This window comes from Impatiens glandulifera, chromosome 3 (assembly GCF_907164915.1).
Source record: "Impatiens glandulifera chromosome 3, dImpGla2.1, whole genome shotgun sequence".
Lineage (NCBI taxonomy): Eukaryota > Viridiplantae > Streptophyta > Magnoliopsida > Ericales > Balsaminaceae > Impatiens > Impatiens glandulifera.
The window spans coordinates 8,270,341-8,293,332 of NC_061864.1; the positions used below are offsets into that span (position 1 = coordinate 8,270,341).

General features: G+C 31.4%; 6 protein-coding genes across 7 annotated transcripts; 4 read left to right on the forward strand and 2 right to left on the reverse strand.

Moving 5' to 3' along the window:
- The first annotated feature begins 1,435 nt into the window (after nt 1–1,435).
- Nucleotides 1,436–2,075, forward strand: LOC124929103 (histone H3.2-like). Its single transcript, XM_047469374.1, has one exon. It carries the CDS (start codon nt 1,505–1,507, stop codon nt 1,913–1,915), a length of 411 nt encoding a protein of 136 aa, XP_047325330.1. The 5' UTR covers nt 1,436–1,504; the 3' UTR covers nt 1,916–2,075.
- Nucleotides 2,076–2,676: 601 nt separating this feature from the next.
- On the forward strand, nt 2,677–9,566 carry LOC124929102. Of its 2 annotated transcripts, XM_047469372.1 has the most exons (18): nt 2,677–2,747; nt 2,830–2,926; nt 3,004–3,057; nt 3,238–3,290; nt 3,923–3,956; nt 4,227–4,299; nt 4,705–4,817; nt 5,295–5,369; nt 6,474–6,565; nt 6,784–6,913; nt 7,136–7,225; nt 7,930–7,992; nt 8,078–8,169; nt 8,316–8,381; nt 8,546–8,609; nt 8,677–8,765; nt 8,851–8,956; nt 9,042–9,566. In XM_047469372.1, exons 1-18 carry the CDS (start codon nt 2,689–2,691, stop codon nt 9,147–9,149), a joined length of 1,458 nt encoding a protein of 485 aa, XP_047325328.1. In that variant the 5' UTR covers nt 2,677–2,688; the 3' UTR covers nt 9,150–9,566. The 2 variants fall into 2 exon arrangements, with proteins under 2 accessions (XP_047325328.1, XP_047325329.1); XM_047469373.1 differs by lacking the exon at nt 9,042–9,566 and having other exon boundaries at nt 8,826–8,865.
- Nucleotides 9,567–11,380: 1,814 nt separating this feature from the next.
- Nucleotides 11,381–12,030, forward strand: LOC124929104 (histone H3.2-like). The gene has a single exon (XM_047469375.1). It carries the CDS (start codon nt 11,433–11,435, stop codon nt 11,841–11,843), a length of 411 nt encoding a protein of 136 aa, XP_047325331.1. The 5' UTR covers nt 11,381–11,432; the 3' UTR covers nt 11,844–12,030.
- Nucleotides 12,031–12,746: 716 nt separating this feature from the next.
- LOC124929210 (histone H3.2) lies at nt 12,747–13,383 on the reverse strand. The gene has a single exon (XM_047469509.1). It carries the CDS (start codon nt 13,288–13,290, stop codon nt 12,880–12,882), a length of 411 nt encoding a protein of 136 aa, XP_047325465.1. The 5' UTR covers nt 13,291–13,383; the 3' UTR covers nt 12,747–12,879.
- A 3,075-nt stretch (nt 13,384–16,458) lies between these two features.
- On the forward strand, nt 16,459–17,425 carry LOC124931598 (glutathione S-transferase U17-like). The gene is made up of 2 exons (XM_047472105.1): nt 16,459–16,877; nt 16,980–17,425. The coding sequence occupies exons 1-2, from the start codon at nt 16,554–16,556 to the stop codon at nt 17,346–17,348; spliced, it is 693 nt and encodes a 230-aa protein (XP_047328061.1). The 5' UTR covers nt 16,459–16,553; the 3' UTR covers nt 17,349–17,425.
- A 2,172-nt stretch (nt 17,426–19,597) lies between these two features.
- Nucleotides 19,598–22,075, reverse strand: LOC124929634. Its single transcript, XM_047470035.1, has 5 exons — nt 21,543–22,075; nt 21,189–21,463; nt 20,879–21,106; nt 20,297–20,803; nt 19,598–19,702 (listed from the first exon to the last, which is right to left on the reverse strand). Exons 1-5 carry the CDS (start codon nt 21,964–21,966, stop codon nt 19,598–19,600), a joined length of 1,539 nt encoding a protein of 512 aa, XP_047325991.1. The 5' UTR covers nt 21,967–22,075.
- Nucleotides 22,076–22,992: the final 917 nt, after the last annotated feature.

Consider the following 22,992-nt stretch of genomic DNA (forward strand, 5'->3'; position numbering starts at 1 on the left):
GAATATAAAGATTAGAGACTTAATAAATAAATATTGAGATTAAAGATTCTAACACTTAACTCTTTTAACTCGGTAGGATATGGTATGCTTAAATGATTAGTTTAAGGTTTTAGACTTTTAATTTCTAAAATTTAAATTAGAATTTTTAATTTAATTTAGTGCTTTTTTTCATTTAAACAAGGTTATATGTTATTACTTATTAGAAACTGAAATTATGAATTTTTTAAAGGTTTACAATAAATTGATTAAATAATGTTTGATTAGTATGTAACTAAAAATCAAAGAGAAACTTTGGTCAAGGAAAACAAAGGTAATTAAACATCCTATAAGTCTTGAAAAACTTTCTCAAACATGAAATTTGAATTTTGTATTCCTTTTTAATAATGTTTTTAATGAAATTTCTCAAACACCACACCACTTGTATTATTGCAGATTTGTGAAATCCATACATGGAGTTTGTTGTGAAACACGACACTTGTATTAATGAAAATTCTCAAACACAACACTTATCATTTCAGATATGGATCAATTATGCATTTAAGATTTTATGGAGTTTGTTGAATTATTTCAGATAACAAATAATGTTATGGACTAAATCTCTCTATCAAACATGTTGAAGATTGATGTCACTCATGAGGTCACGGAAGCAAGACACATGAGTTAATGTTCAATGAAAACTTCCAAGTAACAAACTACAAGAAAATTGATAATATTAAGAAGAAATTAATGTTTATCTCTAAAAAGAGTAAACAACCTGCATTGTTTCTAGCTGAATCCTACAAATGTATGTTATTTTTTAGCATCAATATTTTTGTTTATATAAATGGTTACTTTCACTCGTCCTAATTTAAGCATAAGGAACAAATATCCCCCCACATAATATATTTATGTAACATTAAAGTCTAATATTTTGCTCAGCAATAGGAGTTAAAGATAATAATTAGACTGTATTTTTATTTTGGGCTGATCCCCGTTTCTCAAGCCCAACGATAAAAGTTATCAAGAAATTGGGCCATATAGGTCTGAATGTTAAGTTATTCACGAAGCTGGACAAGGTGTGATTTAAATATATAAATAAAATTATTATTTTAAAAATATTTTATTTGAAATTAAATTAAATTTTATAATAAAATAATTAAGTTAAAATATTATTAAAAAATATGATGTAGAACTGATTTGAATAATCAACCAGATAAATAATTAAATATAGAATTTTTAAAATTTATTTTATTATTAAATAAGCGTAATGAGTTTAGATTGATCCTATTGGTTAGCATATGAGGCACGCGGATCACTATCCGCCTTGAGACATAGAAGTGTATCAGAGACGTCAGATATTAATCTACGGCCAGAAATCTCTCTATTGATTATAAAATTTCGTACTTCCCGCTTTTCACATTGCGCCCTTTCTAATATAAATAAGGGTTCAAAGATCTCTCAAATTCATCACAACTTAGATATTCATCTTCTTCCATTTTCTCTCTATCTTAGTTTATTCGATCAAATGGCTCGTACAAAGCAGACGGCGAGGAAGTCTACCGGCGGGAAGGCGCCAAGAAAGCAGTTGGCAACCAAGGCGGCGAGGAAATCAGCTCCGGCCACCGGAGGAGTTAAGAAGCCACACAGATTCAGGCCTGGAACCGTGGCTTTGAGAGAGATTCGCAAATATCAAAAGAGTACCGAACTCCTCATCCGAAAACTTCCTTTCCAGAGGCTTGTTCGTGAGATCGCACAGGACTTCAAGACCGATCTCCGTTTCCAGAGCTCTGCCGTCGCCGCTCTCCAGGAGGCCGCCGAAGCTTATCTGGTTGGTCTGTTCGAGGACACCAATCTCTGTGCGATTCACGCCAAACGTGTCACCATCATGCCCAAGGATATGCAGCTTGCTCGCAGGATCCGCGGCGAAAGGGCTTAGATCTCAAATCATTAGATATCATAGCTTCTTATTTCGCAGTGTATTATCGTAGTTATCCTAGCTAGGGTTTTTGTGCTGTCACTAGATCCATTGTTATTTCCTGCTTAGGGTTCTTATTATACGTAAATCCTTGAAATCGATTTGGTTTTCCTATTTCTTATTCTTCATTTTCTTGCATTTGATAATTTGGCTGTCCTAATTGACAAATATCTTTGAAATTAAACATATTAATTAATTTAATTATTTAACGTTAAATGTATCTTCTAAATAAGAACACAGTTAATAAGTGTTTGCTAACATTATAATTTAATTATTGCAAATTTTAATTTTTGTTAGATTATTTATAATTAATAATATAATGTAATATATATTAATGTGAGTATAATTCTTAATTTTAATATTTTTTATATTTTTTTTCAATTATTAAAATACTAATTTTAACATATTATTTAAATACATCCTCATAAACTTTATAATAATTAAATTTATTTATGATAAATTAAAGTGGTTTGTAAGGTTAGTTAATGAGTTTGATGAAAAATAAAATAAAATTTGAATTGACTAATAATTTAAGTTTAGAAGGTGTGTTTTCTCTTATATTAGTATATTTGTGTTTCTTATTATTTAGTACTTATTTTTATTTTATTCTATAAGTTATTTTTATTTTATAAATAAATCAAAGTGCAATTTTACTGGAAAATAAAACGCGGGAATGTTTCCCGTCGTCTACTTCTTTTTTCAGCAGTTTCTCGTAAAGAGAGAGAAAGAGAGTGATGGACAAATACATAGTGCGAGTGGTTTCGAATTCGGAAAACCCTAAACCTTTGATAAGGTAGCGTCTTGTTTAATTCTCTTTTTCCACTAGTAACCCTAAAATTCGAACTATTTTTCCTTACATTGTTCTTCAATTCAAGGCCTCGATGGAGGAGAAGTATCGTCGAACTAAACGGGAGATTCGAACCGATGTACCGACGCGATGTCGCTACTCTTCTAACTCAATCGTACTCCCAAGTACGTATAAGTCCCTGTTTTGTTTTTTTACTCTTGAATCAAAACTAATTGATCTATTCTTCCTTCTTTGTGTGAAGATTGGGTGTTTTCCTCATTCGTATCACAATGGAGGGTTTCAATGTCCGACCCATGTAAGCATGTTTCTTTTCTCATCCTTTTGGAAGTTTTTTCCTCAATTTACCGATTCTAGAGGCAATGTGCAATGCTTTCTTTTTTTCCCTTTTCTCCTTCAATTATAGCAGGAATTCAAGTTACTAACCCAATGCATTCATTTTTTACATATTTCCTGTGGAAAATTGGGGTTTCTTCAGATGAACTGGTTTGCTAATGCTGGATTCCTGGATAATATGACGCCATTTCAGAAGTTTGTATTTTATTCCTCACCATCTTGATTTCCCTTCTATTCTAAGTATCACTTTTTTTTTTCTCAACACTTTCAAATTCATAATGATTTGATCTTTTAAGGGTATATTCAATCTATTTAAATTAGGTTTGATCTTGTTCATGAGCTTAATTCGGTGAAAACATTGAAACATTCTGGTCATATCTCTGGCTCTATCTTAACACAATTGGAAACAAGAAGATATGTTTCTGATAGCAACTCATTTGTTATGAACTTACAGAGAGTGCCGATTTTTAGAAAAGGAATTCGGATATTTAGTTAATGAATGAGTTTGAGATGTTGATGAAAAGGGGGACATTTTATGGTCCTTTATTGAGATGCACTTAGAAATTTCTCAGTAACTTTCATTCTTATTAACCCCTATTATTACTTGGTTATATCCTGGGGTCAGATTTCAAGATTTAGGTATTGTTCATAGATTTCTATTTGGAGCTTTTATCATTGATTCATGCAAAGGATACTCGGTGATCATTTACATGTTCTGTTTCCTAGATGTTATTTTTTGTGTGATGGTTCTGTCATATTGTTAAATAGCTGGTTTGTTTTATAAACTCATAGTTATGGTAGCTGATTGCAACTGTAATTTTCCTTAGGCAGGGCGTAACTTCTGTGGAATTTGACAACAAGGTAATCCCTGCAAATTTACTTGTAGAGCCTTTTATTTTTCTCCATAATAGATAATATATATGGAAATTTACATTCTAATGGTTGAAATAAGACAACACATAACCACTAATATCTGCTATAACTACTAGCTACCATTAACCACATTATAACTTACTAATAACTTAAATGCTTATTATCTTACTATTTGCTTACTCTTTTTTAATAATTTGTTACTAACCCTTTTCCTACTAATTAATCCCTAACGCTGTTTCTTAATTCTTCTCTCATTAGGGTGTGTACTTGGCATCAGTGACTAAAGATGGCTGCTTAACAATCCATGATTTTGAAACCCTATATTGTCAGGGTAATATAGACGTATATAATTTTAGAACTCTTTTGAATATTTTAATCTATGGTTTATGTTGCAATATCTGATCTTTCTATTGCTTGGCAAGGCTGTCCTTAATTTCTTCAAACAGATCATTACTCAGTAGTTGTCAAATATTCAAATAAACAGTACCTATCAACTGTCCTTAGATGCAAATGTCTCTCATAATGAACTGAAGAGTACCCAATTTATTTATGTGACTATTATAATTCAATCTCAGAAAACAGCAATATTGAAGCTTGTGTCTTTCCTTGACTGTGTTATGAATTATGATGATTTACACTCTCTATGCTCTGTTGCATTTTGCTTGTCACTTTCGGTTTTTATATATTTCTTGTTTGGTTGATTTTGTCTGTTCCTTCCTCTCTACATTTGATACAGTGGACATGAACTGTCCTTCAAGATTGAAAGAAGATGAGACAAAACATTTACTTCACATTTCTACCAGTAGACAACTCGATGTTGTTCGATGGAATCCTGCAAACCAAGATGAGGTTTGCCCAATTGCCTTGAATAAATATATCCCAAACTATTAATGACTTTCAATATCTTTAAATAAATACATTCACTACTTTTAATGTCATAACCAAAAGTATTGCATTTGTTTTGACTTGCAATACCTTTAGATATTTTCTTGATCATGTTGCTTAAATGAGGTGACAGAACTTTGCCACATCAAATGATTTTTCTCAGTATAGGATTTAGATGTTAGATAGACATGTAATTGGTATTTGATTTCTAAGATGCTTCTTCGATATCTCAATGACAGATATTGCACCCTTTTGTATTTTGTTTAGTTAAAGTTATTCTGTTGTCTTATGACATGCTATTCTAGCTGTCAAAATATAAAATTATTGCATATTTCCCACTATGGGTAGCTCAAATATTTCGTATGCTGCTACAAATTATTGGTAAGGACACTACTTTATTTATTTATCACCTTCTTATATTGGTTAACTTGGCTTTTGCAGATTGCTTGTACATCTTTAAGAAGTGGAGAAGTGCAGATCTTTAACATTGGTTATATTTCCTCTGAGCCTGTTGAAGTATGATTCTCTTCCAAGTTACAATTTCATTTTTACTGTAGATTGCACTTTTGAGCCTGTTAAAGTATGATTCTCTTCCAAATTCTAATTTCTCATCTAATTCTCTTTGATTTTGTTCCCTTTTCTTTTTCAGTTCTTTTTGAATGCTTCTCTCGCATTCACAAAAGTTTATCTTTAATGAAAAGTTTACCCTTTCCAAAAAAAAAATATTACACTAAGTGATGACTTATCCAGTTGATTTATTTTAAGAACACTATTCATCTTTTACTCTCATATGATGTAAAATAAGAGTACCCAATAAATATGGATATAAATGGGAAGGTTATGATAACAGCAGAAAATTTACATAATCTTATGTCTTAAATTGGACAAGTAAAATTACTAACTAAAGTATTGGTTGTGTTGTTTTAAGGCTCCAATTGAATTGAAAGTTAGCTTCAACTAAGACAACAAATTTATGTAAGCACATAAAACCAAAAGATTTCAAGATAAACTTAGATGTTGCCTGCATTTTAGATATCATAACTATGTTATGTTATAATATCCTAATAAAATCAATGAAATATAATTATTAATATTATGAAAGAAACTCATCTTGCTTCCTAAACTTGCATTAAAGACTCATATTGCTGACTCATTTTACTTCTTGAACTTACAAGAAAGACTTAGGTTATATCTTGTTATCATTTTATGTTAACTTTGTTAAGTTCTGGCTATGAAAATTAGGAAGACAATAATATTTAAATTATTGATTGAGAATAAAGAGCTGGAAACATTGTGTACAGATGACTTATGAACTTAACGGGATTTAACCAAAACATGACAGCGAGAAGAAATTTGAGCCATTTTTAAGATTTGGAGAAGTAAAGCGATCTTCCTTAATATTATATTATTCTGATTTCATAAACAAAATAATATATAATACTCTTAACACTCCCCCCTTCACATCCAAGTTAGTAACTTTTAGGTTAACAGAAACAATGTCTTCTGCTCTTATGCCTTATCTACCACACTCTAGGCTGACTCATTATTGCCTTTTTATTTTAAATTGAAGTATGTATTAATAAAGTTGTACCATTGTTATTTGCTTCATTTTTTCTCCAGGTATTAAGAAAGAGGCCTGTAGTTAACATTCATGGACGTGAAATACCCAAAGGTCTTACTGATATTGCCTTTTCTAAAGATGATAATCCAAGGTTAGTAAGCTATGTAATACTACTCCTAGTTGGAAATGTGACTGTTCTGTTGAAATGATGATCACATGAAGCTGCTGGAATAAAATGTATTTGTTAATACACTTAGCAAATGTAAAACAAACAGCTCTAGAGTAAGTTTTAAAATGATAATATAGGGTATAAATTAAGGCACTATAGCTAGTATGCTCTGTTTATATGAACTCCAATTGTTTGTATAGGGTTTTCGCTTCTGACATATACGGCGGAATAAGTATGTGGGACCGAAGAGTTAGTCATCTTCCCTGCCTTGCACTGACAAGTGATTCAAACAGCAGACTGAATAGCATCCAGCTTATTGAAGACAATCAGGTGCATGGTTAACTTGATATTTTCTCCATTGAAAAGTCTGAATAAATTCTCCATGTGAATTGGTCCTTTTTTTTGAAAAAAAATGTTGGTGCAAACTTATGAAAGAATTGTCGAGATTCAATTAGGAAGAGAAGTGGTAAAAATTATATTTCCAGAATCAACTTTGTAAATGCTTATGCATCAATCAACTTTGCTCATTTCTGGCAACTATATTCTTCTTAGGTTCTTCTTGGGGCTTCCAAGGACGGGCTTGTATATTTGTGGGATCTTCGTGGCGGAAGATCATCTATGGTTCTTCAAAGTCAAAAAGAGGTTTTGTTGTACTTGATGTAATATTTCCAGATTTATTTCTTCTGATAGATAAGTGTTGAATGTTAAGCCTCCAACCACACGACTAATAATCATGGCTTTCAATTCCAGAAATTAGCATATGCTCTCTAAATATATTAACTAAAGAAGCTGGTAGAATATACACTAAGAACTAAACATTATATATAGGATAAATGAAGACAAATAACTAATTTAACCTTTATATTATACCTACTTGATAGGTTGATTGTTTTTAAGCCAAATCTACTAGTCTAACGACTTCCCAAAATTCCAAATGCAAAAATTGTTGCATACCAGCCTAGAAATATACTATTTGTAGAAGAAATACAGATGAGACAATGAATGGCCTAAACCTTTGAGAGAGATAATCCAGATTCAATACTAATTCATTCATTACTTCAAATAATACATACTCCACTATTTCTAGCTAACCGATTAACCCATTAACTTACTCTACTAATTACCATGTTTTCCTTACACTACTATTAGTTACTGTACTACCCTATCATTAATATATCCTACCGTCACAGTCTCACAGAAATGTCTATGTAAATTCATTTTACTAGAGCCATGAATCATCGTGAACGTATGAAGCAGCGATTGCACAAAAAATATTATCAATTTTCCTGAAGGAGAATTGTATAAAACTTTTCACAAATGATTAATTTTGTGTTTCTCTGACTCAGGGACATCTGCCTCTAACATCTCTGAAACTTGCAACATCTTTGGAGAAAATTGGCTCTTTAAAGGTACAATCTTGTACAGTTATATCTTTTAAGATATTTCAAGGCAAAGGCTTCTTGTTTTTAACATTAAGAGTTGTATCTTCTGCAGGCACAGTCAAATATTAGTTCGAAGGAAATACATTCAATAACAGTTGATCCAACATGTCCATATCACTTGGCTTTTCATCTTGATGACGGTTGGTAAGTCATAGAAGATTAGCAAGTAGGAACTAGTATTTCTGCTTATGTAACAAAATGTAGATTCATGTTTGTGCTATGTAGACCAATTTTCAATATTGCTTAGACATTCGCTTAAAACATCTTGTTATTATTATTCTCTGGTCTAGGTCTGGAGTTTTGGATCTGCACAATTTCGAAGTTACACATGTCCATTGCCCTCCACCACCTTGGTTGTAAGTATATTTTCAATTTTTCCTTCTTTATCTACATTCATACGAGCAAACAAGTGATACATTTTTTAATCTCTCTAACTGAGTTTAGGTCCAATGTTTTGTATTTGGAGCTCCCTAGAGTTTGCTAGCTTCTTATCTTGTTGTTTTGATTTTATTTGGGGTAGGGTTGGAGGAAATCATTTTGGTACCATGAGCTTGAGAAAACCGTCATGGATTTCAACTCATTCGGTAATAAGAGAAATAAAGGTAGTAGAATAATAATATGTACAAATAATAATAATAAAATGATTTTCAGATCTATGTGGTTGGATCAGCATACAACAGTGGTCTGCATTTTCTAGATTTCTATCCAGATTCCAGTTCTCCTTGCCATGTCAACTTCAAGTAAGGAACTTAATCAACTTATCCGTTGTAGATTTGAAATAGGCACAAAATGCATAACAGTTTATTACTCCTTTTCTGTTCTTAGAGAGGATAACCTCCGACATAGGCAAAACAGGTATCTTCCATTGTCAGACGGTGTTACAGCCTGTGCAACACATCCCCTCAATGGTACCATTGTTGCTGGAACCAAGGTTTGATAACCTATGAACATAACAAAGTTTTTATTTTTCTTTGGATGTCGTGATGATATGATATGGTAATAACAATGATTTTCAGCAATCATCACTGTTGGTGATCTCCCAAAGACAACAGTCATGCGGTAGAGAGGAATGTCAACAATTAGGAGGATGTCAAGTGGATGATGGTAAACATACAATGTCTTGATCAATTTTTGGAAGATGGGGCGGATGATGAGTTTCAGATGAAGCACCACCAAACAGCAAATAGTAGATTTTCATCATGTTGAATTATTAAAAAAAAATAAAAATTCATTTTTTTTAAAACCATGATTTAATCTCTAGAGGTGGCTAAGCACATCATGAACAGATCACACTGATACAAATTGTGGAAAGGTTATGAAACCCTAGTTCAGAAGTTGTGAGATGCACATGCAATAAACTGTTTAGAATATTATAGTATTAATTAACCTTGTTCCTACTTCCTCCCAAAAGTTTATAAGACTTACCCATTGTAAACGTGTCAGAGCTAGGAATCCAGTATAATAGTTTTAGTACTATAAATAAATATTGCAATTAGGTTTGAATTATCTTGATTTCAGTTTTATCGCTCTGCATTTGAAGGATTCATCAGTCCGGTGATCTCATTCAGTACTTTTCAGTATATATAGATATTTATTGGATTACTAATTTTATAGGAATTATTTTAGATGATACATGTCAAGAACTTTAATTGGCAAGGAAGATTGAAATACAATGTTTGATTTGGAAACAGTTTTGAAGTTTCTTTACATCAATTTGATAGTTTAATAATTGAAAGTGTGTAAAATCAAAGTTTTCTTTAATTTAGTGAGCTATATCAAGTACGAGTCATTATAGGGAGTAAAATTAGAGTATCACAAAAGTATAGTGAGCAAATATAATTAATATTTTTTGGGGTACATATATATATATACCTCTTAATTTATTTTTAAAACAGGAAAAAAAAAACTATACTATGGTACATTTATTTTTATTTTTTTAAATTTGATTGCAGCAAAAATTTCACTTGTCTACTATGTTTCTATTTCACACAACAATGTTACCGATTTAGACGACAACGAGATTATACAGGACTTACACCAAAAAGACGACTATTACTTCAGTGATAATGAATTAAATTTTATTTGGTGTAAATTTATTAGTTAAAATAAATTATCTAGGGCTCAAATTTCGACTATAAAATAAAATTATTTATACTTTGAAGTTGTTTCATTTAGTACTATTTTTAAATATTCAAATTATCAAATTAAATATATCACTCACTAATTTTATAATATAATATTATTATTTCTTAATTTAAATATTATTTATTATTTTATTTTTCAAGTTTTTAAAATTATTTTTATAAAAAAAAAATATTTAATAATTATTTTTTAAAAATAATATAATTATTTTTAAAAAAATAATATAATTATTTTTTTTATGATAAACAATAATATTAATTATTATTTTTATTTGACCCTGATAATATACTATTTTATATACATGAAGTCATGGACTATTTAAAAAAAAATTATAATTACAACAAAATTATAAATTAAAATAATAAATATTTATTATTTAAAAAATGTATATATAAAAATTAACTGGTTTAATTTTTATGCCCTAATGTTTACCTTCATTGTAACTAAGCTAATTTCATATTTTTATAGTATATACAGCATTTAAAATTAAATATATATATATATATATATAATTAAAAATATATGTTAAATATATTATATTGTTATTAAATAATTAAAAATACAAATGAAACTAAATTAATAAAATTTGTGTTCACATCTCATATAAAAGTAATAATAATTTTGTCTTAAACCGTGACTAATCGTGTCGATGTTAATTCATATTTGTGTTATAGATTAATTCGTACTCGTGTTATGTAAGTACTTGTGTGATAATTTATACTCGTGTTAGGTTAATATTTGTGTGATAGAAATAGAACTTATATTTTGTTAGTCTAAATTAAATAATATAAAAGGTTAATAGTTAATTTAGTTTCAAAAATATATTATTCATAAATTTGAATTGCCTTTAATTCATGCATATTAACATAATTTTTTTTTTTGTTTAACCATCCCTTCCAAATTTTGCATTTAAATTATTTATTACTAACTTTTTATATTGTAATCTCATATTAATATAAATGATATTTTTATATATATATATATATATATTTTTTTTTTTTTGTTGAATTAATATTTAAAGTCTCATTACTTTTGAGAGCACGCGGATCACTATCCGCTTTGAGACATAGAAGTGTATCACAGACGTCAGATCTTGTATCGACGGTCAGAAATCTCTCAATTGATTGCAATATTTCGTACTCCCGGCTTTTCACATTGGGCCATCTCTAATATAAATAAGGGTTCAAAGATCTCTCTAGATCATCACAACTTAGATATTCATCTTCTTCCATTTTCTCTTTATCTTTGTTTATTCGATCAAACAAATGGCTCGTACAAAGCAGACGGCGAGGAAGTCTACCGGCGGGAAGGCGCCAAGGAAGCAGTTGGCAACCAAGGCGGCGAGGAAATCAGCTCCGGCCACCGGAGGAGTTAAGAAGCCACACAGATTCAGGCCTGGAACCGTGGCTCTGAGAGAGATTCGCAAATACCAAAAGAGTACCGAACTTCTCATCCGAAAACTTCCTTTCCAGAGGCTTGTACGTGAGATCGCACAGGACTTCAAGACCGATCTCCGTTTCCAGAGTTCGGCCGTCGCCGCTCTCCAGGAGGCAGCTGAAGCTTATCTGGTTGGTCTGTTCGAAGACACCAATCTCTGTGCGATTCACGCCAAACGTGTCACCATCATGCCCAAGGATATGCAGCTTGCTCGCAGGATCCGCGGCGAGAGGGCTTAGATCTGTAATAATCATTAGACACTATAGCTTAATTCCCCGGTGTATTGTAGTGTTACTGTTATCCTAACTAGCTAGTTAGGGTTTTTATTGCTGTTATCAGATCCCTTATTATCCTATGTCTGTCTAGGTTTCTTATCTTCTGTCTCACTATATACTAAATACTAGTAAATCATTTTGGTTATCGGAACATGTTTTTTTTTGTTTGTCTTTTTTCAAATCCTTAAAAAGAATCTCAATGCAATTGTTGATAACTGGGGAAAAAATTGATAGTTATTTACTGAAATTTGGCAAATATTTCTTTTACCTATCAGTGTGTTGTATAACCTAATAACATAGTTCTATATAACATTGAACAAATAGGCTTTTCATGTGAGAAATGGCTCACCAATGTACAAATAAAGACCATTCTAATGTCTAAATTTGATTTCAAAATCAAACATCAATTATGATGATAAATTTGATATTATTTAGATTTTTATAATTTCGTAATTAAAGTAGTCATAAGAGATGAAATGTAAGTGTTAAATTGATAAGAAAAAAATGGTCCTAATGGAGCAAAATACGGGACGAATTATAATTGATAGCTTGCTCAGGTGTTATGGTAATTTTTACACTAACATATACATACATTTTCATAAACTTTGATTCATTCTCTCGATAAGTTTTGTTAGTTCTGTAGATTTTATTAAATAAAGCATTAGAAGATACGAAACAGGGCATAGGTAGTGAAATTGAAGAAAATGGAGATGATAAATAAATAAGCAAGGGAAATAAATAAGTGTTTGTAATGGTGTTGTGTTAATTAGTACTACAAATCTAATTTAATTAGGGCACAGGTTGGTGATTGATTCATATTCACACAAATTAAGTTAAATTGTAAGAATTGCAGAACCGTATATAAAATGGACAATGGTTTAGAAATTGATAGAAGATGAACATATATCCGATTCAATGTTTAAACGATGCTATTAAAAGAAGTGATTAAATTAACCAAACAAATGAGTTAACAACATAATAAAAGAGATAAGAGATTGGTTTAAGCCCTTTCACCACGGATCCTACGAGCTAGTTGAATGTCCTTGGGCATGATAGTAACACGCTTGGCGTGAATGGCACATAGATTGGTATCCTCAAATAGACCGACAAGATAAGCCTCTGCGGCTTCTTGAAGAGCGGCAACAGCAGAGCTCTGGAAACGAAGATCGGTCTTGAAATCTTGTGCGATCTCGCGAACAAGTCTCTGGAATGGAAGCTTACGGATAAGAAGCTCTGTGCTCTTCTGGTACTTACGGATCTCCCTCAGAGCAACGGTTCCAGGCCTAAATCGATGCGGCTTCTTCACTCCTCCGGTGGCCGGTGCAGATTTTCTTGCGGCCTTGGTCGCGAGTTGCTTACGAGGTGCCTTGCCTCCGGTTGATTTTCTTGCGGTCTGCTTCGTGCGAGCCATGATTCTTTCTTCTCTTCTCTGGATGGATCACCAACTGTATAGATTATGAAAGAAGATGACGATTGATGATTGATGATTGATGATTTGATTGATAGGGCCGCGGCGTACAGGGTTTTATAGATTGGAATGGAAAATAAATATATATGAGAAAGAGCGGGAAATATTTTGCCAAAATTTTCAGATTCCATGTTGGCAATCCGCGTCTCCTTTTTTTTAACCAATACTTGTTCACCTTTCAGATATTGAACTACTTTTATTTTTATTTTTTTTAATATTAACCTTCTAAAATGATGAAGATACTTAAAAATACATATATTTTATATTTACTTTAAATTCATATGTATAAAGTATTTTAAGCAAGTTTTCTATAAATTTGTATATATATTATATAGAGAGAGAACATAATATATACAAATATTAAGTTAGATTTAGATCCAACCTTTTTTTAATATTTTCAGAATTCCTGATTAAGAAAATAATAAAATTATAAAAGTATTTTAAATTTTAAAAAATATAATTAAGATTTAAAAAAAATAAAAAGTAAAATTGCCTATTTTATTATATTCAGTTTTTCTTAGCAAATCTCGATTCACAATATTTAAAATTATTTATTTTATTTGACATAGAAAAATAGTGGAGTGAGAGGTAGATTGATGGAGAGACTAATATTTTTTTAAGTTTATCACGAAAACAATATTTTCTTGTTAAATAATGGTTCGATCGGTTATCCGCGATTAAATGTAAAACTACAACTTAATCAGACCATGTTCTAGTCGGTTTTTATTTTACTATAATAAAAGTATATTCGTTAATACTATTTTTTTTTTGGTAAAACAGGTAGAAAGTCTCCATCCTACAAGTGACTAACATAAAAAAAATATATATTATATGAATTGTTTAATTTGATATCATAACATAACCTTATCTTAATAACAATATTATAGGAAGTCTATTTAACTTCCTAGGAATTTTGAAGTTTATTTAATTTTATTTATTTGTTTAAAAAAACAAGTTTGATTATTAGAAAATGAAGCATACATGAAAATGATTTGATGGAGGAGGAGGTAAAAAAGTATTTTCACCAAATAAAATAAAATAATAATTATTTCAATTTTACCATGTGAGAGGAAACAGAGAGCATATGTGGAAGTAAAGAACCTAAATTAATTGGTCGATTTTACGTTAGCTTATTTGAGATTTTTATTTTATTTTTTCAAAAAAATTATCTAATAAAAATATAGGATATTTCAGTTTTTAATTATGATATTTTTTTTTTATTTTAGTTTATAAAATAAAGTAAAATTTTATTGATAATTGATTGGTTGTTAAAAGGAATAAATTTAAAATTTTCAACTCAAATGCATTCTTTTTTATAGTGATTGGGAATAATGTTTTAAGGCGAATTCCTGGTGTTAGAATATTTAAGGAAGTGAACTACTTGACTAATCTTCATCGTTCCGAAATGGAGAGTGAAAGTTAATGATAAGTTCAATTCGAATTTAGCAAACTGTTTTGTGGTGTCCTTTGGCATAGTCTTCCAAAATCATACATAAACATTAAGTAACTGACTTGCGTTTGGTGAAAGGTTAATAACAAGAGACTGAGTGAGCAAATTTATGATAATTCAAGCATCAATTGTGTGTTATATTCGGAAGGTGATGAATCAATAGCCTATATATTTAAATATTGCCCATATGTGAGTATCATTTGGAGGAAATCATCGGTAGCCGTCCAGGGACGGATGCAGGTTAGGGCTGAGGTGGGTTTAAACCCACCCCAAGCTCATCCTATTTTTTTTTATATATATATGTAGCCAGTTTTGTTGACAGGTAGTGATCAATAACGGGGGCCGGTAAGCATACATAATTACCGAGAGAAAACAAGGTGAAGAAGACAACCAATGCAAGTTAGCTGTCAATGACAGCCTATAATTTACTATTTTTTTTGTACTGTAGATCTTTTTATTCATTTTTTTCTATATATATATATATATATATATCAACTTATTAAATTTAATATTTATATTTAAATTCATAATCGAAATCAAGTTGAAATTTTGAAGGGTTATTTGAAGAAAATCAAAGTTATTATTTGAGATGTTTTTATTTTTTTTATTAGATTAAGATACATTTAAAAAAAATTGAGTAAATAATTTGTTTTTTCACATAGACAATGTTTTAGGTGGACAATGAAAAAATAAAAAAATTATTTTTATAAAAACTATATATACTTGAGACAAATAAAATTATTTTTTATTTCATAATTTCTTATAGTTATAATTTATAAATATTTATTTACAAATTTAAGAGTGTTAAATTTTTTTTTATATATATTATTTTTATGTTATAATAAATGAGTTTGTCATCCAACCATTCTTCACTTAAGTTACATTATAAATGTTGTTATATAAGTTAATATTTTTACTTTTTAAAGTTAATTTTAAGATTTTTTTCATTTTGTTTCCGTACCTGTAGCCGTCTACTCATATATTTAGAGATTGGCAATATGTGAATCAAAGGCTATTTTACTGTAACTTTAAAAATTAATGTATTTCTTTTCTTTTTAATTTTTTTTTGGGAATTAAAGAAGAACTAATGTGACAATCCATTGTCATGATTCACCGCTTAAATTCAAAACGATTTTAGATGGAATCGAACTTCTTTTTAGATTTTTAATAAAATGACTAAAATTTTTTAAAAAATAATTATTAATTTTAAGTTAGTTATTTAACTTTGATTTTATCATCTTCTAAATCAAACTTGCAATCTCACCTAGTACTGGTTTGATATATGAATTATTGTGATAAAAACCTCCCAAACTCCAAACATTATATCCATTAACGGATCCTTTCAACTCCAAAAATAAATTAGTCTTTAAATTTCAAAAACTTTTTTTTTTGAATTTTTATTAAGGTTTTTAATAGAAAACCCATAAAACCTCAAACCACCTACCTCAAACAAGCCCTATATCTCAAACAAGCCCTATATTGGCACTATATAAACTTGTAGGAATAATTTAATAAACAATAAATATCGTCATTGCTGACGTTCTCCTCTCTCCTCCTTTGACTGGGTTGTTTCCCAATTTTGTTTGTTTGTTTATTAACTATTTAATTTCTTCCCAAAGCCAAGAACCCATATAAATAAATTAATCACCATTATCATCTTTGCACACAACACAAGCAAATTTTATCTGCTCAAACCACTCTCTCTCTCTTTCTTTTTCTCTAGATTTGTGCTTTGTTTGTTTGAAAGGATTAATTAATGGCAGGAGGAGAAGGTTCAGTAAAGCTTCTGGGTGCGTCTCCAAGTTCATACGTGAACCGGGTTCAGATCGCACTCAATCTCAAGTCAATCGAATACGAATTCTTGCAGGAGACATTCTTCCCAAAGAGTGACCTACTTTTGACATCAAATCCAATTCACAAGAAAATCCCTGTTTTTTTCCATAACGATAAACCCATCTGCGAGTCCCTTATCATATTACAATACATCGACGAGCAGTGGTCATCAGGACCGTCAATCCTCCCCCTCGACGCATATGATCGCTCCATCGTCCGTTTCTGGGCTGCCTACGTGGACGACAAGGTAAGTTATTATAAACTACTTTGCTTTGCTAGCTCATGTATGTATGTCTTGATGAGCTGACCTTTTTTTTATTTTTTTCTTAATTTGGTCTCGAATCGACAGTTGGCCCCTACTTTGAGAGAATACCGCGGGGCTTCAGAAGAGGAAAGATTGGTAATACTGGGGAGGCTGAGTGAAGGGTTAGTCTTGTTGGAGGAAGTTTTAGTGAAATCTGGAAAAAATACATTCTTTGGAGGGGAGAATATTGGGTACTTGGATATTGCGTTTGGAAGCTTCTTGGGATGGTTTAAGGCTACGGAGAAGATGACAAATGTGAAGATTCTAGATGAATCCATTACACCTCGTCTTGTGGAATGGGCTGAGAATTTCCTTTCTCATGAGGCTGTAAAGGGTGTCATTCCGGAGACTGATGTACTCATTGACTTGGTCAAGAAGATTGCAGCAATGCAAAATCTCCAACCTAAAAATTAATCCAATTTTGGGTTTGTTTAAATATATATACTTAAGGAATTAATTATGAATTGGGGATGGGGTGGGAGGTATCTATATATAGTGTTTGTTTTTATTTCAATAATATTATACCTCTCTTGTTGTATTCATTCCTCAATAATAATAATGTTGGTGGTTGATCATTACTCACACATTTTATATACACTAAAGGTGAAAAGTCCAATTTTTTTGGTCCCTATCAGAGCATAAAGGAGAGATGGAGTTGTTAGAATTCTAGATATTAACTTATTGAAAATGATATTGTATTTGAAAACCTTCTTAGACCATCTCAAACCGAGACTCAAAATTACCCTGAAATGTGTTTTTTCTTTACAACCTTACTCCAAACTTTAAACTTAAACCAAAATGCAATTTTCATCCATTTTCTCTCTCTCTCTCTCTTAGTTTACCTATCCATTTTTTAAATTATAAATGGATCATTTAAGTATTGATATGGTTTAATTTTATATATTTACTTTTTTTATATAATTTATTTATATATTTAATTTTGTATTTTTATCTTATATTTTTTTATTAATATTTGTTTATATATCATAAATTTATAATAATAAACAACATTGATAAAAAAAAATTAATTAAAATAAAACACAAAAGTATAAAAAATAAAACAAATATTTAACCGTTAAAAGCTATGAAATTGAAAAAATAAATTCAGATTATTCAATACTTAAATTAAGAAGACATTTGGATTACAATAATAAAAAAATACAAGGTAAAAATAAAAATTAAAGAGAAGCAATAAAAATATAATTAATAATCTTGTAAATTAGCATCACTATATATTGCAATTTTTTTTTTATTAATTATGAATAGATCTTTTTGACTTTGATTTTGAAATATTTTTTTAAAATACGTGTCTATTTAGTTTCAATAAATATTTGAACCATTGAATATTAGAAAAGGTTGGTATGAAATGAAATATGTCGATGATAATTTTTTTTTATGTTTCTGGCTTTCTTTATCGATCACGACCAAGGATAAAAGACAAATTTAAGTGCAGCTTAGAATAATTGGTAAAATTATATTTGATACTGCATGGTTTGTCTGACTTGTTTTTACTTATTCACATGAAACTCAAACATATTATTTTAATATTTATTATTTTAATATTTATTTAACATTTAGATCATCTCCAACCCATCTACAATCTCATTAGCCCTCCAACACACCTGTAAACTGAACTACATTTTGAGTTTTTTTTTTTTTTTTCAAATTTTTTCTCCTCTAAATCCAAATTTACAGGAACACTATTCATATACTCAAAAGTTTTTAAAACTTTTATTTCAATCCTTCTAGTTTGTTTTTTAATTAATTTACATAACTTTTTTATATTTTAATTTGTTTACATATTTTATTTATTTATATTTTAATTTATTTATATTTTACTTTATTTATATATTTAATTCATGATAATTTTAATTTGTTTATACTTATATTTAAATTTGTTTATATTTAAATTTTATATTTTCTAAGTATTATAAATATATAATAATAAACAATATTGATAAAAAAATAATAAATAATAAAAATAGTTTTAATAAAATAAAACACGTAGAAAACCCGAAAAAATATAATAATCCATTACATAACTAAGAAATTGAAAAAGACATTCCGATTACATAACTAAAAAATTAAAAAAGACATTCCATTTACATAACTAAGAAATTGAAAAAGACATTCCGATTAGATAACTAAGAAATTAAAAAAGACATCTCGATTACGTAACTAAAAAATTGAAAAAGACATTTCGATTACATTAATAAGTTATTGTAAAGTTATGGATTTAATTTGTAATTTTAGATAAATATATAGATAATATTGAAAAAATTAAAAATTATTATAAAAATGAATATTTTTTTTCGTTTGAGTTAAAGATAAATTACTGTTTGATATTTATTGAATCCTCTCAACATCTTCATGCCCAGGTTGGCGATCCTGCTTCTCGTCCATTAACTATACTCTTTTTCGGCAAATGGCCCAATTCCTTTCAAACCTTCAATGTGAATGCATCCTATCTTCATCCTGAAATTCCTGCTATGCGATAGAATTTTAATCAGACTCCTCCATACTTTTATATATATAAAAGGAAAAGGCATGACCAGAAGAATTGTGTAAAATAAGTGAATTTATCTCCTCCAACCTCCAACCTCCCACGACCAGGCTGTCAAGCTTGCTATCATTCAGGAGCAATATCTGGAGCAGCAGGTTTTTCACCTGCCTCGGCTGATGATTGGCTCAGGCCAAACATCCACTGCTACCAGTAGGATTACAGGAGCTAAGCCCCCTTGTCCAATACTGCTGCGGCAAAGGCCTCCCTGCAATAACTCCTTATAGAACACTATGGCAGAAATCCAAGCTAAGAGGGAAAAGGGCCGTTCCCGCCCTAGGCCCACTCACCCCCAGAAGGGAAAGGAGGCACTGAGGCGACAATCCCATAAAGGAAGGGGTCCAATCTGCATGTGTTAAGCACCGCGCATTTAAGAAAGAAAAGAGAGAAGCTAGCGTCCGATTCCATGCTTCCCTATGCTATCGAATCGCGGACGATTTATTATAAAAAAAAGGAGGCGCCACCTCTGTGTCTTTGTCAGTGAAGTAAATCACCTCGATGCTAAGCGATCCGCAGTCTTCAATGTGAGCCCAACCACCCCACTTTATATTTATTGTCTGGCCCTGTAACTCTTTATTTGAATTTATGATAATTAATTTTTTATAAAAATTAAAAATGGTTACTTTTGATGTGAATGTGTATGAAATCTATCCTTGATGAAACTAAGTTTAGTAACAAGAAAAGTATGTACTTATTAATTGTAATGAATTTGAATGTTTATAAAATTATTTTAAATATGAGGCTTATGGGTATGGTATATTGGTATATATTGATAGCATTGGCATTGATTCTCCTCCTATACCCAATTATTGTTGGGAAGCACCAAGTCATGAAACCGGAAAGACGTTTCTCCGGCGGTGGTGTTTTCCCCCACAGGATGATCAGTATCCCTATCCAGAGAATTCTCCAGCATAGTCAGTTTCTCTATTATATCGTTAAACCTAAATGAGAAATCCTCCGCACTTCCTCTCTCCACTACCGCCGCCAATGTTGCAGCCACCCGCTCCTCAGTTACCGGCATCGTCTCGACGGCTCTACATTCATTACGTTCCCACAGGAAAACGTGGATTGTGACTGAGACCTTTGCGTGGCGGTGTAAAGAGAGCTTCTGGCTGAGAGAAACCGTGTCGTAACATCGGATAGCTCCCGTAGAAGAAGTTATCCATGGCAGAACTTTTTGGTTGCCTAATCGAGAGACAACAAGAAGTTTGGAAGCTTTCATTGCCTCCTTATGTAGATTGCACAGTCCTGAACGCGACGAAGGCGCATTCTCATCTCCGTCAATGACAGAAGAGATGTAGATGAATCCCTGTATCATATCATTACTATTATTACTATTGTTTAATGTAATTTATTCAGAAGAATCTGATGATTGCTGACCGACCTCTTCTGTACGACTAATTGCAAAACCTAGCTTCGTGTCACCTTCTTTAAGCTCGATCTCTACAGGAATCTCTCCTCCGAATGATGAATACCAGAGACGAACTGCCCGCACAACTCCGATGTCCAGCCCGTGATAATCCTCGAATCCGTATAGACTTGTGGTAGCGAGATTAGACAAATCTGACAATGATCCCGCACTTACTGTACAAGACGCCTTTCCTCCAGAGATCTGTTATCTCAACAAGGAAGGAAGGAGTTGATTTATTATGAAGAAGAAGAAATGTGAATGAAATTTCTTCTTCTCTTCTTACCTTGGTGAGTAAGGATTCAGTCTGAACACTGACGAAGGCGACGGGAACGCCTGATGCCTGAGAAGCATTCATCCAAGCATTAGCTCTTGCAAGAGTATCCTCAAGATCGTTATAGCGTGATTCAGAAGCTAATTTGGGAAGGAAGAGGATTGAGAGAAAACCGCTGCTACAATTAGGAACAACAGATTGCATCTCCTTCATTCTCTTCTCCCATGGATATGAGACGTAACCGTCTTGAAGTTCAGTTCCTGCTAGAACATCTTCCAATCGAGCAGCTGCATCGTCTTAACTTTAACTAGAGATCGATCGATCAATCGATCAAATATATAATTAAGGATTTAAAGTTGCGCTCACCTTGAAGAGCGAAACACTCAGCCTCAGTTCGATCGAGAAACCCTACGATGTAGTTAGGATCGTCAACTGCACGGAGCATATACTGTTTCTTACCGGCGGATTCATTAGGAACGATGTAGGCCTTTAGCTCGGCAAAAGAATTTGATCCACGTCGGACGCGAACCGAGATGTTGACCGTGTCCTTGGACTTGAAGGAGGCGTGGAGGACTCTCTGTAAGCCGGCCTTACCGCTTTTGAATGGTGCTCGTATAACGGAGTGGCCATCGCCGAAGAGAATCTCCTCAACTATGTCGCCTGTCTGGAGCATATCGGCCGTGGAACCACCACCACCACCGCCACCGCCTTTGAGGCACTCGATGGAAACAACCGCCATGGATTTGGAAGAAGAAGATGAAGTAGATGAATCGTATCGGTGGATTGTCATTGTTCTGATTTTAGTGAAGAGAGAGAGAGAGAAGGAGAAACCGAGAAAAGGAGGGAATGAAGGAGGCGGCTATTTCTATGATTCCATTGTAGATATAATATTTTATAGCCGGCCGGCGGTTAAGAGGTCGTCATTGGCAATTGCAATGTGTAGGCACACCGGCGAACCATCTCTCAAAGGTTAGTCTTTCTTCATGGAGCCATTATTATTATTTTCAATTTCTTTAACATAGTAGAATTATATATGTACTTTTTTTTAAGCATAAAAATAGTATTAAAGTGTTTTTTATTTTTATATTTGAATCCATTTACGTTGCAATCAACATATTATATATGTATTACCCATGACTTATTCTTGAGGACCATGTTTCTTAAGAATAAACATATCCAAAGCGTTTATTGATTGGTTCTTCTTTACCTTCATGTTGCTCCATGTTGTTTTGATCATATAAATTAATCACATTTGATAGCTCAAGCAAGGATAGCTGGTTTGAAAACACATTAGCTTTAGCGCGAATTTTTGTTTGAATGAAAAAAACGTTATTATTTTGTCTCACGTGAGCTAAATTTAGACTAATTCGTGATATGTTCGTTTCTAAACAAGGATATATATGTCTTTTTCTTTCTGTTGTATCCAGTATCCTTTTACAACAATAGGGTTTGAGTGGGTTCCTGTTCAATCTTGAGCTTTAGAACACCCATTTGAAAGATTTTGCTTTCTCATCCACTTGAATGGTTTCATCAAAATTATGAGATTCCCATTCATCAGTAAGATTGACATAATCATCTGAAAATTACCTTTTCTTATGATTGTTTGATTCTTGTGTATCATCTCACATAAGGTTCTTATTTTAATTTGATATCCTTGTCAATTTGTTATATTAGACCAAGTTCTTTTGTTTGATGATCCAAGTGAGAAATTTTGGCCTTAAAATAATAGGTCTTTGATTAGGAATATCTTATACTTTGGCCCTTTAGAATTATACAATTCTCTTGTTTAAAATTCCAATTATCTGAAACCAAATTT

Bases quoted from the DNA above. Each gene is read 5' to 3' on its own strand.
- LOC124931598 (XM_047472105.1), top strand. From the start codon at position 16,554: ATGGCAGGAGGAGAAGGTTCAGTAAAGCTTCTGGGTGCGTCTCCAAGT. The intron at 16,878-16,979 runs GTAAGTTATTAT...TCGAATCGACAG, and splicing joins CTGCCTACGTGGACGACAAG to TTGGCCCCTACTTTGAGAGA.
- LOC124929634 (XM_047470035.1), bottom strand. From the start codon at position 21,966: ATGACAATCCACCGATACGATTCATCTACTTCATCTTCTTCTTCCAAA. The intron at 21,107-21,188 runs GTAAGAAGAGAA...TTGAGATAACAG, and splicing joins CTGAATCCTTACTCACCAAG to ATCTCTGGAGGAAAGGCGTC. The intron at 19,703-20,296 runs GTATAGGAGGAG...GAGTTATTGCAG, and splicing joins TGCTTCCCAACAATAATTGG to GGAGGCCTTTGCCGCAGCAG.
- LOC124929104 (XM_047469375.1), top strand. From the start codon at position 11,433: ATGGCTCGTACAAAGCAGACGGCGAGGAAGTCTACCGGCGGGAAGGCG.
- LOC124929210 (XM_047469509.1), bottom strand. From the start codon at position 13,290: ATGGCTCGCACGAAGCAGACCGCAAGAAAATCAACCGGAGGCAAGGCA.
- LOC124929103 (XM_047469374.1), top strand. From the start codon at position 1,505: ATGGCTCGTACAAAGCAGACGGCGAGGAAGTCTACCGGCGGGAAGGCG.
- LOC124929102 (XM_047469372.1), top strand. From the start codon at position 2,689: ATGGACAAATACATAGTGCGAGTGGTTTCGAATTCGGAAAACCCTAAA. The intron at 5,370-6,473 runs GTATGATTCTCT...TTTTTTCTCCAG, and splicing joins TTTCCTCTGAGCCTGTTGAA to GTATTAAGAAAGAGGCCTGT. The intron at 6,566-6,783 runs GTTAGTAAGCTA...TTGTTTGTATAG, and splicing joins TCTAAAGATGATAATCCAAG to GGTTTTCGCTTCTGACATAT.